General features: G+C 31.8%; 1 protein-coding gene across 1 annotated transcript in view; it reads right to left on the minus strand.

The window, feature by feature from the left end:
* Nucleotides 1–16,896, minus strand: part of LOC119834433 — a 64,202-nt gene that overhangs the window by 13,567 nt on the left and 33,739 nt on the right. Inside the window, exons 4-5 of the mRNA XM_038358792.1 lie at nucleotides 8,765–8,898; nucleotides 5,852–5,971 (exon numbers count right to left, since the gene is read on the minus strand). Of these exons, the coding sequence (XP_038214720.1) occupies nucleotides 5,852–5,971; nucleotides 8,765–8,898 (254 nt within the window). The remainder of the gene's footprint in view (nucleotides 1–5,851; nucleotides 5,972–8,764; nucleotides 8,899–16,896) is intronic.

A 16,896-nucleotide genomic window follows, 5' to 3' on the forward strand; every position in this document is an offset into this window, starting at 1 on the left:
ATTCATGCTGCTATACTACTTATTACAATTTTGTACGTATTAGTGTGCCTCTCTGTGTGTGTGTGTGTGTGTGTGTGTAGATTTAAATCGCTTTAACAAGAAAGCACTAATACATTCATATGACTTTTATCGTACATGTCATTTTTTTGTTAGACTGCGCAACAGAGCTACGAATTTGCGTGATGGTAAGCGATCACCACTGAGGGCGAACGCGAAGGTAGGGCCTCTCCAAATGCATTGCCAGTTTTAAGGGGTAACCGACCACCACGATGAAGACTTATAAAAGATATGGAAGGGAACAGTTATTTTTTACTATTAATAGATAAGGAGCAAACTGGGCCTTCACAGATCAAAATGTATTGAACCTATGGTTATTTTTAAAGTGTTGAAAAATTATTTTTGTAGCATAAGTCATAATGATCGATTCATTCAATTTCGAGCCACAGCCGTTCCCATCATTAAATATTTTCAATCCAAACCCAGAAAAGATTCCACATAAAATTAATTTTCAAAATATATCCAAGTTCCGATGAATCTGTTACTGTCAGTAAGTCTGTACCATTCTACATTTCCACGCTGTTTCAACAACAATTTCAATTAAAAAGTTACACAGCTGTTTACCAGTTTCGATTTAATTATTCAAAGGTTTAATATATTTCGGGATGCTATTGTAAATAAAAAGCTAGGGGGTTTGTATGAGGCAAAAAAGCAGCATCGCGAAGCATTTGCCGTGCGGAGCCCGAACTAGTCCGGCAGCCTCGCTAACATGGCGAAACTGCTACGCGCGGCATTTATCTATTCGTTTAGTTGAGAGTAGCCCAAATTTATTTATTTTATTTATTCGTTTAATTAAATTTTAAAACTTTTTATGCTCGAGGCACGAAGTATATTCATTCAAAATGAGTGCGGTAAACGACTGAAACGTAAAACCTAACGCCGATATTCGGTGGCTCGACCTGTCTGTCGCTCACCCGCGATTGGACACGCTTACCTCAGCCGCGGCACGTCTTTATAGACCTCACGCGGCAAATGCCTGTCGATGGAGGTCGCTCTGAGTGTACCGAGCTAAATAGACTACATGGCACGATTTTAAAAGCCATATCAATTTATAGTTTGCTAACTATGACTATCGAAGTCAAAAATGTTTTCTTTCATTTCTGATAAGGATTAACTTTAAATTGTCACAATTTTCCCTCAAAATCATTATGCTCGATGGCGTTGCAATATTTTTTGTGACGTCACATGCTTGTCAACAAATAAACAAGAGAACAGTTTTCTATGCGATAATTTAAATTCAATTCATTTTGATTCAAGGCAAAATATCAGCGATTTTATTATTAAAATAAGTCTGAAATGCTACGCAGAGCCTAAATATACAGGTTCGTAGATAGAAACTCTGGAAAAAACCGGACCTATTCCAATAAATATCAAAAAGCGGTGGTATAAAATTAAAATTATTTTTTTAGGTTATTTTACTTCTTAGCGCTTAATTGAATTCTCAATTTACATAGATTACTATCACACCCACACTTTATTTTTCTTTTGTCAAATAGCCTAATTTATTTTACAGAATAAAAAAGTAAGATTTATAATGGAGCCTATATATTACAAAAAATAAAAAGTTATAGAGGATACATTTTTGTTTAATATGTCAAATATTTAAAATTTATATCACCTTAAATTCCTACTTACATTAAATCTGACGTTTAGAACAAATAAATGATAATTCATCTTGTCTTTTTAAATAATGTTTGGATAAACTGACAAATAAATATGAAATCACTACATAGTATAAAACAAAGTCGCTTTCTCTGTCTCTATGTCCCTATGTATGCTTAAATCTTTAGAACTACGCAACGGATTTTGATGAGGTTTTTTTTAATAGATAGACTGATTCAAGAGGAATGTTTATGTGTATATAAACCTAGTCTATAATAAAATATGAATCGTCTCACTTCTTATGGCAAAATGTAATAAGAACAAAATATTTTACGAAATAACTTTTTATTTCACAGCAATATTTATTTCAAGAACATCTCAGCTCAATCAGACCTTCCATTTAAAAAATAAATTATTTCTTTCTTCCCGACGATCGGCAATTAAAGTGAGGCGAGGCGAGTTTTCAAATACGTTTTCTTAGTGCAACTACATCGGTATACCGATCTATATTAATTGCTTATTTCAAAGAGCTTCATTTACTAGTTTTAAGTATTTAAAAAAATCCCTTTTTCTCTTCCTCGTTTACGATAAGCTGAAACAATTTTTTAAGCGGGCGGGCGTTAAAGCAAAAAAAAAAACAATCAAGAACTTGGATTTAATTTCTATATTCGTTTGGGAGTGAAATCTTAAAAGATCGGCAATTAATATAGGGCATTTAACAAGAACGTCAAACATATGGAACGGCCGTGTAATTAAGCTATCGCAATTAAGGCTGAGCTTTGTGGATTTCCACACTACAATTGAACTAATTTCACTGGCGCAAACGGCTTTTTCGCAAAGCCATACGTGCATTACTTAACGTTTGCTTATTGCTTTATAATCTGAGAACGATAACAGAATACTCTGTTGAAAAGCTTTTAATCTCTAGTTCATACCCAAATAATAGTAGAATTTAATTTCGTAATAATTGGTGTATTTTAATCCTAATTATAGTTTACAGTTTATTTTTTGTCGTATATTTTTGTATACATGGAATAGTATAATATAAAGGGCAGTTGACATGAACGAATTTGTTGCTTTCAATTTTAATTAGCATTGGTTATTGCTTCCATGTACTAAAATATGGCCTTCAATTAACATAAATATTTTTGCAATGCCTATATACACATATGAATATCATAAAAGATGAAATATTCAGACCTATTCGCTAAAAGGAAGATATATTACTATTGAATAGTTTATGATACTAACTTTTCATATGATTAGAAAGGATTTGGGTTTGTTTGTGATTTATGGGCTGTATTAAAATCTAATGTTTTGTATATTATATTCTACATACTTGCGAGTCTTTTATTATATATGTATAATTAAGAAACACGATATCACATTCTAGGATGGGGTATATTTTATAAGATGTCTAGACTTCGATACATCATATAATTTACATAACAGTACAATAAAATTTATTTGAATTATCTGCAGACAGAGATACGTTCCAGCTGGAGGATAGCTTGTTTGCTTTAGAAAATTGAAAATGCAAAATCACGATAGCGTATGATTTGTAGAACTTGGCTCGCACTGTCATAAAATATGTTTAAAGTTTGAAATGAGTTTTCATGTAATCCTGCTTGTTCGGCTGTATTGATTTGAAAGTCTAGTGTCAAAGGTGTTCATATTGCAGTGATTTCTATTATTATGGCATTATATAACATGCATAAAAATAATGGAAATACGATTAACACTATAATAGTACACGTTTCTTCGAACATTTTCGAACTCCAGGTCATTAACGCGTATTAAATTAAGGGAATAATACAACTTTACCTCCTTTATATGATGTCAATACAGTATACCAACGTCTACAGTCGTGTTATTACAATTTATTAAAATTATAAGTTGAAAAATATTTCCAAAAAGTTGTTTCAATTATTGTTGCGTATAATCTCTAGCTGTCAGTTTTATACGAAAAAGTACACTGCTTTTCCACGTTTTATATCAAAAGAAACTCAAGCATCGGTCTGAGTACACGTTACAGAAAATTAAAATTTGAGAAACTGTTTTAACCGAATCCGAGAAACGGAAATAAAATAATTTTACGTCGCTTCATAATACAAGACAGATAAACTACAAGTCACATAAGTTGCATTGGAGATGTAAATTTGTCCTTTAGTATTCTCAGTTCGTCCTTTTGCGTTGAGGCGTAGTTTTATATGAAATTAAAAATTTTCGAAGAGCTGCTCAAATATTTTAAGACGGGAATATCTAACTCATTATATTTCCCACTACACAGTTTGAATGTTATTATGTCAGGAGAGGATAATATATGTTACGTGAGAAGCGGTGAATCACATATTCTCGCTGTGGTTTCACGAATGTTTGCATACACACGTAAACAAGTACTCTTCTTAATTAAATTGAAAATTTGTGCAGATCTTCAAACTTTATACATTCAATGAATTATGTGCCCAATAATAAACTATTATAGTGAAGCAAATTGAATTTCGTAATAGACTACAATGTGCAGTAAATGCCATTGAGTTTCTCGAAAATTGAAAGCAAAGCAAAACACCAATTATTGATTTTCTTATTGTTATAATAGATCATATTATTGATTTTCTTATTGTTATAATAGAATTCAATAAAATTTAATGTTCAGATAACAATTATTTACATAATTATATTCAAATACGTAATCGATTAAATAGATAATTAGCGGAGGTAATGAGTGGATTGTAACTAAATAATTCATAAGTCATTCAGATTAAAATATACAACTTTAATTTTACAAAACACGCAGTGCATTTATTAATCATAATATTGGTACAGCAAGTGTGGTTGGAACCGCAATACAATGCTAATAATGCTAGTTGTCATTCACTGATCATGAAAACATAACACCTACTAAAATCACAATAGCTAACTATCATCAATATCATTATGAATTATTTAAATACAGTTTTATTTAATTAGTGGTCAGTTTAACTTTAAAACGAGGATTTAGGAGGATTTCTAGGATTTTACCCGCTAAATATTCATTTTTTTCATCATAAATTTTCACGCAGGAAAATTTAATATACGAAGACCCATAGCGTTTAAATTTATACATAGATGTAATTAAATGAAGTTCGATAACATAGCTGCATTAGCGTATCTTTTTCAACTCTATTTTTAATGATATTCATTTTACTGTAGCCTGCCCTGTTCAGGCGAGTTTTCTGGTTTATCTACAATTATATTAATAATTGCTTAATCATAATCGGCGAAGATTATGATATGATTATAATAATAATAATTTATTTGCCAGAATGTATATAGTATGAAATAGTAACTTTAGTGGATATAAATCACAGAAAGAAAAAGCATCATAATACAATGTCTAAAACGTCCTTAGCGATATAATATTAAACAGACACACATGTACATTGTTAGGCAGACATTGAAGCACATCATTCATGTATCACTAAGCATAAAACAAAACACTCACGAGATTCATGAAATAATAAGATCATTTTCCGATTCCTCTGCCTCGCAAACGAAACATCAGCATATTCGGAATTCAGAGGGAATCTGTTTTTATTTCTAGCGAGGCTGTATCGATAAATAAAGGGATGCTGAATGTCTTGAACAAATTTTTCCTTTTCTACGAATACACTATCTTCCAACGGCATGTATACATTTTGGTATTATTTGACTATTTGTAAGGAAAAAAAAACGTATCTGTAATTTTTTTTTCGCGAAGATGCTACAAAAGAACAAGATTCACTTAAAAAAACTAGGCAGACCACTTGTATCTTGTATTAACTAACTAGTTGTCTGCCCCGGCTTCGCCCATGGTACATTTTTTCTTTACATGCGCTACTTCGCGCCTTAACATAAACTAAAAAGAAAGTTTATTTGAATTGGTAAAGCCGTTCTCAAGTTTTACGCTTAACAACACATTCGGCGATTTATTTCTATTTGTATTGAAGATTATAAATTCATCATTAATTTTAAGATTTAATCTATTATAGTATTAATTGCTGAATAATTTATAGACAGTAATTCAATCGGTCTAAGCGGATGCTTAATAACGTATTAAATCTTGATTATTTTAACACGATCGTGTTCTGCTCTTAATATATTGCTCATAATGTATTTTTAACTGCCAACAAATAAAATAATATTTAAGGCGAATACAATAAAAAAAGTTTACCTTTATTTTCCCTCTAATGAAGTGGTGTTTCTGAACGACAAACTGAATTGTGCTGTAGGCGGTCCACAGGCTGCCATTCTCGCCGCCACCCACTCGGTGCCACACGTGTTGTGAAAGAGCCTTTAATTGAACAATTAGGTTAAATGGGATTCCTATTCTCAACATAATAATATTTAGACCTTTTTATTAGACGTTATGAACATGCCGAGGGTTCGCGGATGAATTTTAACCAGCTCCCGTGGCCCCCTCACTCAAGTGGCTCGACGGAACACAGTGGGGTTTTGGTCGGTAAGAATCCGACATAATCCACGGCTCCATCCCGGGGGCCGTGGGTATCTATGCAAGATTTCCCCACTATAAAAAAAAGACGTTATGAACACAGAATGAAGGAAGACATACTTGCACATAAGTCCATTAATTTAACGCAATAATGTAAACGAATTTTTATATAAAAAAATTAAATCTCAATCGCTTGATGACTAAATAAAAGCATAATTTAATAGCACTTTTGCTCCTGTACTAAGTCCTGCACAGTGAAAAACATAGCATAAGCTTCGAATTGAGTACCTCTCTCTTCTCCGAATATCAAATGAATTCTCATCCATTCGGATGCGGGTCGTATCGGAAAATTCTAGGTATTTCGCATGTTAGTAATATCCTTAATTCCCAGTTGCAATTATAAAAATTAGTACCTAGATGACCGACTATGCTCGGTATTTTTTTTTTTTTTGTTTTTATATAAATTGTGTTTTAAAAACTTAATTATTCGCCAAAAAATAGTCTTATTATTCGTCAATAGATGTCAGGAAGAGTCATAATAAATTGGGACTACTCAAACGCCTCCAATTTGTTAAAAAAGTAAGTTTAAGTCGATAAAACACGAATATTACAATCGATCGATTTATCGCCCCCGAAACCCCCTATATACTAAATTTCATGAAAATCGTTTTAGCCGATTCCGAGATTCCAATTATACATATATATATATATATATATATATATACAAGAATTGCTCGTTTAAAGATATAAGATAAGATTAACACCACTATTAATTCTTAGTTATACCGGATAAAAACAGATAAAACAAGTTTTTGTTTTGAAACATTTCTCCCATGGAAGTATTGTTACACTCGTATATCCTACTATCCTTTCCTACTTTCTAATAATTTTATAAATGCGAAAGTTTGTAAGGATGTGTGTATGTTTGTTACTCTTTCACGCAAAAACCACTGCACCGATTACAATGAAATTTGGTACGTAGATAGCTGGATAACTGGAATAACACATAGGCAACTTTTATCCCAATATTCCTACGGGATAGGGACTTAAAGGGGTTAACCAGCGGAGCGCAGCTAGTGCAAAATACAATAATAAATACGACGCAAGTATTTTCAATTAGTTTGGTATATAAAATGCGTGTTTGTAAAAGCCTAATGTATTTCTATACGTAAGTTAGAGTATCTTAATAAAATAAACTTGACATATCGTAGCAATAATCAACTTTAAGGTGGATATTTGTAATCCCTTTCTAATAACACTGTCAACCAGACACGGCAATTTATGTCACAGTCCACAGGGTCTTTATTCAGTTTTCAATTTGATTTATTTCGAATCAATTTTATTAAGATTTACATTTCAGATCAGTTCTCTTGTAAATCAAAATGTGTGATAAACATTAAACTTACCGTTTATTGTTAACTCAAAAAGTATTATTTAAGCGTTGTTTAAAATTATTGTTTTTTTTTTATTTTCCTGAACTGCGGTATGCTTACATTTTAATTATTATATTATATAATTCTCAATCCTTGAATTAAGCTATATTCGTATTGACAGTTTAAGTTTGATTGCGATACCAAGAGCCATAGTCACTTGGGCATTTTCCTTTATATTTAACTGTAGTACCTATATGTTGTAGCTATACGTAAACTTTATAATGATACCTACTTACTTGAATATTTGTTTATCATGTGTATCATGATTTTTTACATATTGACTAATGAAAAGACATTTTATTTTGTTAATCAGAGAATCACAGTAACAAGTTATTGCAACCCTTGATTTTTCACCTGAATTACATCGTCGCAAATGAAGAATCATCAGATTTCGCTACACACCTCTCGCATCCCAAAATTAAATTAATTTTCAAATATGCGGAGTCATAAACGTGTCAGATAAGTTTCATGGGAGTAAGGCCCAAATTCCGAATTATGGATGCATTTACATTCAACGAGGAAATAAAATTTTATCTGTTCGCGGCTCGTTTAATTTCTAACGTTACAAAAATAAAATGTAAAATCAAATAAAATTGTATGAATTCGAGTATACTTTAAGACGAGTATACAGAATATCCAAATATTCATTCAAGAAAGAACATAATAACGTATATTTCCGTTCAATCTATAATTTCTTTGGTCACTACTGTTATTGATATTTTCTCTTGGAAAGTCTTCTTATAAAATTAATTTATGTGCAACTTATAATATTAACAGAATATTTTGGTTATATATACTGAAATCCAATAAATAAAAATATTAAATACAACAAAAAAAGTTACAAATGCTTAAATGAATTAAAGAATTAATTCTGTACTCAATAAAATACAAACAAGAAATATGAACGTTAGAAATAAGAAGGCATGAGTTTACATCGCATTGAGGCATCTTGGATAGTTGTGCGCAATAAACGTCTTGTTATTATATTCGTTTTATATATTTTTCATTGCACGTATCAATAACAGCTATCCCACAAAGTACAGCACAGAAGATTACAAATAAATTTCCATTTCACATTTATTAAAGCCTTTGATGAACGGAAAATTTATAGGGCATAGATATCACAGGTGTGTGCGTCGAATAAATACTTTTTCGTTTCGAAATCCGGTTACAGTCCTACATATACTGAAAATAATCTCACCGGTTCGTTGTTGATGAAAAACGAGAGATTAGCCGGAGGCATGGAGTCATGGCTTATGCATTCTGCTTTTAACTTCATCCCAGTCCGGTAGCGACGCTTCAGACCATTTAACTCCGGATCCGATATCGGCAAGTCTGCAAATAAAACAAACATTATTCCTGTTTGGTAAAACGTATTATACGTAAATTATATGTATTATATAATAGGGCGACTTAGGACTAAAAAGAAACTGTTTTGTTTTTGGGCCCTAAGTCTCAACTATAATTTTGATCTGAATTTTGGAAATCAATCAATACTTATGGCAAAATCGGCTTTCGTTTATTTTGTAAATTAAGAAATAAGAAAAAAAAAACAATATTTTAATAGTATAATGAATAAACCGCTTTTAAAATCCGTTTAATAGTCTTTAATTTCTAAATGTATAAACTCGCGTAAAATCAAACACAAGATAATTATAGAATGTTTTTATTCAAATTTAATCAACAGTTACTTCAGTAAACATAACATCCTATGTATATGTTTCAATTGGCTATTTATTTTCCGAACATTTTAAAAATTACAGTATAAATTACATATTCTGCATAAAAGCTCTTTGAATTGAAATTAAAAGCTTTGTCCATTTATCGTCAATTTGTTTTCATTCGTTTTATATAAATTGTTGTTACGCAGATGAATTTAATTAAAAGGTATTACAAATATATCAAATAACAGCAGCATAACGGAAGTAATATTTTTAATATCAATATTTGAATTCAGAATTTGCAATTTTTGTTTGTTACATAGTTTCCATAACTAATAAAAAATTTTGGGATAATTTTATTTCCGAAATTTGTACATAAATACAATTTCTCGAACTTCTATCTTTATCCACATTGACCTTATCTTGTAAGTAAATCTACATATATATGAAATCATAATTGTTATGAGTAAAACTCATGTAACTTAATTCTGTAGGACTATACTTGTACAATACTTAGGAAAACTTAGCAATGCCACACTTACACTATTATCGAAGGTTTGCATCATGTACTTCGATCAGCATTAAAAATATTTGATTTCCTAATTATCCTGAATACAATTTAACATTAACAAAAATAAGGCCACTTATGTTAATAAATATTCACATTTATTAAAAACTATGACGGTAATGTATGCAGTATTAATGGCTCGTAATGGGGAAAATTTCAAAGCTATATTGGTGTCAATTACGATACGGCAGACGGCTCTCGTAACACCATCCCATTATTTTAAAACGAGTACTTATAAGCCTCATATTGCGTCAAAATATTATATTTCACGTTAGTTCAATTTCCTTTTTTTTAAAGAACTTTTTAAAAATGTGTTTTATTTTTCATTAAATTTAATTTTCGAAGTTTAATATAATTTGGTGTGTGATATTCTTCTCATTTATTTTCTCTTATGTCAAATAGAAAGTAATTCTATCTTACGTTGGTTATAACTTGTTATCTAATATTCTGATGGATGAAAATTAATTGATGTCACCAACAGATGTCACTTTTTGTAACTTGTCAAAACTCGTCGAGCTATCGAATACCGATGTTACAAAGTTGACTAACGTGGCGCATTCGTAGTTACGCTGTTTATTCCATGTCCGAGTCAACAATCCTCACTTTGTTAAAAATATGGATTTATTTGTATTGTCAATATAACATATTCCTGATACATTGCAATTTTAACGCAATGTTTAAATGGGTGAAAGAAATGTTATGTGCATCATGTTTACTCTTAATCGCTCTAACATGAGCTTTATCATGACACTTCATTACCATTTTGATTAAACTTATTTTGAATTAGAAGTAAACAGTATGAAAACGTGCGTTTAACAAATATATTTTGTACAATTATTCCCACTCTTAGCAGAACAACGAAGCAGAGAAAAGAATAGCAGGTCTACACACACAACACAAACAGCTGTTAAAACTTATATGAGTGAGATCAAGCATACTTTGAAAAATATAAACTCAAGCGAATGTATCACAAACCTTAAGAGATCGACACAAGGAAACATATTAGTGCTACTCTGTTCTGTAGGACGAGTGGCAAGTGTACTGGAGGTATATCTTTTTTCTCACCTTTTCTAAATAAGCAATCCATTCGAAAAAAAAAAACTCGAATGTTATTTCTTCCAATGCTTAATTCAAGAGCCAGCCGCAGATTTATCTACCATATTTTTGATAGACATATAACAAATGTATCCTGATACGTGACCGAGAGTTGGTAAGCATAAAACGATTCAGAGATGCATTTCCAACAATATGGTTGTTTTCATATCTGTAATGTACCTGTTCCGTTTCTCGTTCAACCTATAGCGCTGTTACGGTAAATAAAGTTTTATTAGTTGAGAGCTTGAAAATAGGACGCGAGTCTCGCAGAAAATGTAGGGAAGCAATATTCATCCTCTACACTTTCCATGGGAAACTTTAGTGAATGACTACTATTTATACCTCAAACATTACGCATACACTGGTGACTTTCTTCGAATGGGTCTGACACTCGCCTGAGGATATTCCCAGATTTACGCCAATGAATGTTGATCCGTGTATGTATCTACGTTCGAGGAACTTTAACTGGATTTCTACGCACGATGCAATAACGATAAATATGATATGCTTTCGTTTATACTTCCAAGAATCGTTCAGATGCCTGTGAAATTGTTTTCATACAAAAAGTACTTCCCGATTATGTTGTCTTTTGCTGAATTTTGGTGGTTATAAGGACATGAGAGATGATATGAAGGATTCCGTAACGTAATAAGTTGTTACCCTTCTGTAATATGAAGGTCCGCATTTTTGTGCCTGTTTTATTAAACAAAACGTGTACTAAAATATATGAGGAAACAAGCTTATATCATAATGATGGAAGCCTTTTATGTCTACGTTTTTTTTAAACAATATTGATTAAATTCGTTTAATATTATTCATAAGACTTAATCATTTAGTTTTATCGTTTTTCTTTGTATTGGAAGTATTGAATGGGATCTTTGTGGGACTTATCGTCAGTGATTAATTTTATTTTCCTTACAACAACGTCGACTATTTATAATCACGTTTTTGGAGATGCGCAATCATCAAGAATATTTCTAAATATTATGAGTTTTATACATATTTGTTTCTGGAAAAGTTCAACCCCAAAATCCTTCCTAATAAAATTATATTTTGGTTGATTATTATAGATATAAACCTTAGCTGGAATATTAAACTTTATTATTACCTACTTTTTAATTAATAAATAAATTCCTCAATTATTGCCATATTTAACTGGCTTTCAAATAATAATCTATTTCTAATAAATCGTAAATAACTACTGAATTTTAATAAATCGACAATATTAATTCTAGAAATTTAAAACACATTTATAAACAAAAGTAAATCATTGTGAATAAATAAAACATCAGAAGTAAACGATCAAATTATACCAAACTAATTTTTATTTATTGCTCATTTCTGCACATTTCAAAAACTTTAAAATAATTATGTTTTCAACAAATTTTAACCTTATTTAACTAAGCACTATTGTTAGTATTGTGAATACGATAATTAGATTATTAATGAGATTTGTAATGGAAAAGCTTTTTAACTAGTATATATAAGACGTATACGTACACTTAAATAATTACAAGTGTATCACAAAGAACAGATCAGCGGCCGTTGATACACACTTTCCAAAATAATAATAATTAAGCGTTAGCGTTAAGGTTAAACCTTCTAACACGTTGCACGAACGCAGGTTCGAATCCTGCCTCGTGATCAAATTTTTTCTATTCTTTCAAAATTTCTCAGGATTATTATATATAAAGAGATACTAGATCTAAGAAAATAATATAAAAAGTATGAAATAAACTAAGTACGTCACCACTTCAACACAGCCAGGCACACTACGTCGCCATTACTAGATTTATACATCGAATCTCGCGATACACAAACGCGGTGTTATGATTATTAGGTAATATAAAACAATTAAAAATAAAACTTCCCGCGAAGTGTATTTGAATATAAAATAAATTAGCACGCGATCCGCACGTGATTACATGAGAGGCGACAGACGACGTCTTTTTACGACTTCACGACTAAGACAACGACTACCGCGCTCCCTCCGGCCGTATGAACACATCGCGTCACTCTCTACCCTCAAAATATTAATAATCTTATTTTGTCCATTCCAAACAACAAGACTATTATCCATCCTATCCTTACCATAGCTAGTGTAACCTTCCCGCTCCGTCCTACATACATCAGCTTTCAGGTGCTCCGGTCGCGGTTCATGAATAGTCACTGGTGCGCCCTGGCTCGTGCGTAAGATGAATATATAAATAGTAATAGTAATAATACATAGAGACCTAGAACTCCCCAAGTCAGCATCCGTCGACAAGACCAAATCCCATCCCAATCCGTTGGTAACACAAGCCATCGCGTACTACCCGTGACCCGATCCCACTCGGACTCGGAGGCCAAGACACCTCCCGATCGACTCTGACCACGAAATAACCAAAAACAATATGCTTGATCGAACAGAGAGCCAAGCGCGACACCATAAATAACTACAGCAGAAAGCGTAGGTACACCATCTTCGCCGGCGAAGACGAGGTCCGTTTTTGTTAGTTATGCAATCTATATAGACAATGCCTTTTCAAAGTATGTTTATGTATTGTTCCATTAATTGTTTTCGTTTTAGTTTGTACAATAATCCCTACTAATATTATAAATTTGAAATGACTGTCTGTCTCTTCTTCACGCTTAAAACAGTGTTTAACCAATTTGAATCTGTATATAATTTCCATAGTCAAACTACGCGTGCTAAGCCGCGGTTGAAAAGCTAGTAAGTTAATAGATAAATAATGGAATATATAATGTTATACATAAGTACAAACGCTTTGCATATTCCATTATACAAATAATTAGTTGACTTTTATATTAATAAAAATAAGTTAATTATTAGCTAACTGCACCAGGTATTTGAATTAATTACTAGTATTTGAATGTAATGGTAATTAATGTACTAACATCTGAATTAATTAAACTTTAATAAATGTTTACCAAAAACATCCACTAAATTGCAAAATAAAATCAAACGCCCTAACACTTTCATTCATTACACGCTTACATTTTACATTTTCTTTAGATGGCTTGTTTTTCTTATTTTCCTTTGCCTTATCTTTAGGATCTCGCCTCTCTAGGTAGGCTATATTTAGGGATTATTTCTAGTGCTTTTATGAGTTAACAGTGGCCTAACTATGACCATGGCAAAGTTGACCCAACCGAGAATCCAATCAAAAAAATCGTAGTAATACCCCGTCCATTACAAAAAAAGATATAGCTAATATAATTGCAGAGCTGCATATTGAGTTGGCTTCTAAAGCCAATATAATTATATTTTTAAAAGAGGAATTATTTTTGTTATATCGCAACGTTGAATACTTGAATTTGTAGTGCACTGTGTTGCTATAGAGATTGGCACCCTCAATCGTAGATGCTCGACGGCTCGGCCGATTCGGCTCATTTGTTTTTTAACGCTTTTGTTAAGACACAAGGAAGTTATGTACCTACGAAAGCTTGTAAAGTGTACTTAAGTAATATTATTTCTTTTTTTGATGCTGCAAATATGCTAAACAGTTTAAAACTCGATTCATCAAATCTATTTCGAAACTTTAAATTTAGTTTTGTGAAGTGCACTAACCAGCTCAATAATAAATATAACACGCAATACTAATTTCATGTTATTTTTAATTCATTTATTCAAAGTACTTTACATATAATATGTGTGTATGTGACGTATAAATTTGTTTATTTTTTTTTAAGTAAAAATACACATATTTCTAATATAACTTACCAATGGAAGGGCTCACCAGTAATACAGCTTATTGCCTAGTAGGGGACCATCGTTTTTTTGTAAGCATTATATGGTTAGGAAACATACTTGTTTTTAATTTATTTTTATTGTAAAATTAGAACGAGTGAATAAGTAATACGTATAACGTATAACATTATAATACGTGGATTTATTAGGGAAAATCATTGCCATCCATAAATTTCCCTAATAAAATTGAGGCCCGCCTATACGGTTTTTAAGTTCCAATTATTTTAAGCTGTACTGGACATAGCGGATTTTTAATTAATTATTGGGTGGAACCATCAATTAGGGCGAAGAAAAAAAAGAAATATCCGTTGTTCCACCAACGTCCCAATTGACTTTCCATTGTCAACCATCCTCATAATTAAAAGACATTAAGCAAAATAACAATCTTAATTATTTCATTAGCTAAATTATGATACGTTTTACTACGTAAAACTCATTGATGTTATTGTGTTAAGTCATATTAAAGCACTTAAAGAATATGAAACACAAAATTACTGTATAAAGAATGTATGTACACACAACAAATAAGTAATCGTCATTCGTCACACCTTCCTTTTATTGATTGAAAACATACCTTGTTTGAAAAACAAACGTGTTCATACAAAAACGAGACATTTACGTCGATCGTGGTGGTGTGTTATGTTTTAAATCTTAAACTTGTACCTACCTACTGAAAAAGAAAGAAAAAAATCTATTGCCTTTATTCTATTGTACTATACTTAATTATATTCTAATATCCAAAACACGAAAGTTTGTTTTTCTTATGTCATAGCTGGCAAAGAATCTGATGGGTCGCTTGATGGTAAGTGCTACCACCGCCCATAAACGTAAGTCATATAAATAAGGCGTAAGGCTCTAAAATGCATGGATGTCTGTTTGTTACTCTTTCACGGGAAACCTTCTGAACTAATCCGGCCGATACTTGTGCTACAGCACAATAAAGCAAAAAAAAATGGGATTTAATTATAAGAAAATACTCCTCCAGCAGAGATTGTCACATTTGCATTTTATACCGTTCGCTTGTCTAGAATAGATTAGATTTTTAGAGGAATATCAATCTAAAGTCTCGGCATAAGAAATATAACTGAACAAGAGCTGTGAGCAGCCATATTTATAGGTGCTGTATTTATCAGTCCTGCGCCCATCTGTAAGGTAAATAAAGCATGCTTTCATTTGTTCCTGCGTGCTGGTTCTTACAGAAGTTTCTACACTTATATTGTCTTTTCCAGAAAACTTTGTCTAGCGGCCACAGCTATTTTTAGTATACCAAGGGTATAACGTAACATGTTTCTAGAATGTAGTCTAGTAGAAGTAGGCTAGAACGAATGTACTTGATTTTTCGTATAGCGAATTCTGTTATGGGGTATTGGGCAAATGCTAAGCATCAGTTTCTCTGATCGATTTTCTTAAAGTGATCAGCCTTCTGTCTCCTGAGAGATCGATACGTTTCTTTTGACCACGCTTTAAATAGTTAATAGTTTAATTATAAGTGTTTGAGGTTCAATTAAACTGACTCATTAAGACGCCATTTCAATCGACTTTAAATAGACCGATTTTATTCAAACTTTCTATATTTATCAAAGATCGATAACTATACATTAATTTCATGAATTTGTCTTGCTATCGCGATTGGAATTAAATCATTTTTTTACGTGTGCTCTTTGTAAGAGGAAGTAAGACAATGTTGTTGATGCCAAGCCATTACAGTGTGTTTTGTTTTTTTAACTATATTTATTACTAGCTGCGCCCCGCGGTTTCACCCGCGTAAGTCCGTATCCCCTACGAATATCGGGATAAAAAGTTGCCTATATGTTATTCCAGTTGTCCAGCTGTCTTCGTACCAAATTTCATTGCAATCGGTTCAGTAGTGAAAGAGCAACAAACACACACACACATCCTTACAAACTTGCGCATTTATAATATTAGTAGGATTAATTGATTAATTAATTAATAGGATAGGACTAGCAGGATTTGTCAATCCTTACTGTAACCCAACTGTTCTACGCTGCCGCGTTAACCACTATACGCAGGAGTCGGTATTTTCGTATTATCCATAAATAACTATAATTTAAAGTTCAAAACGTTCAGTCAAAAGTCTAACCTTTAATTTAGAATGCACTCCACTCCCTTGTTGAAGTTAGAAGCATTAATTGAAACTTCATCAACATACCCATTAGAAATTCTAACTGTTCCACTTTAAAGACAATATGTAGATTCATCTCGTATGTAATTTCGTGCACACGTGTAACAAAAATATC

The sequence above is a fragment of the Zerene cesonia genome, chromosome 19, assembly GCF_012273895.1.
Source record: "Zerene cesonia ecotype Mississippi chromosome 19, Zerene_cesonia_1.1, whole genome shotgun sequence".
NCBI classification, from domain to species: domain Eukaryota; kingdom Metazoa; phylum Arthropoda; class Insecta; order Lepidoptera; family Pieridae; genus Zerene; species Zerene cesonia.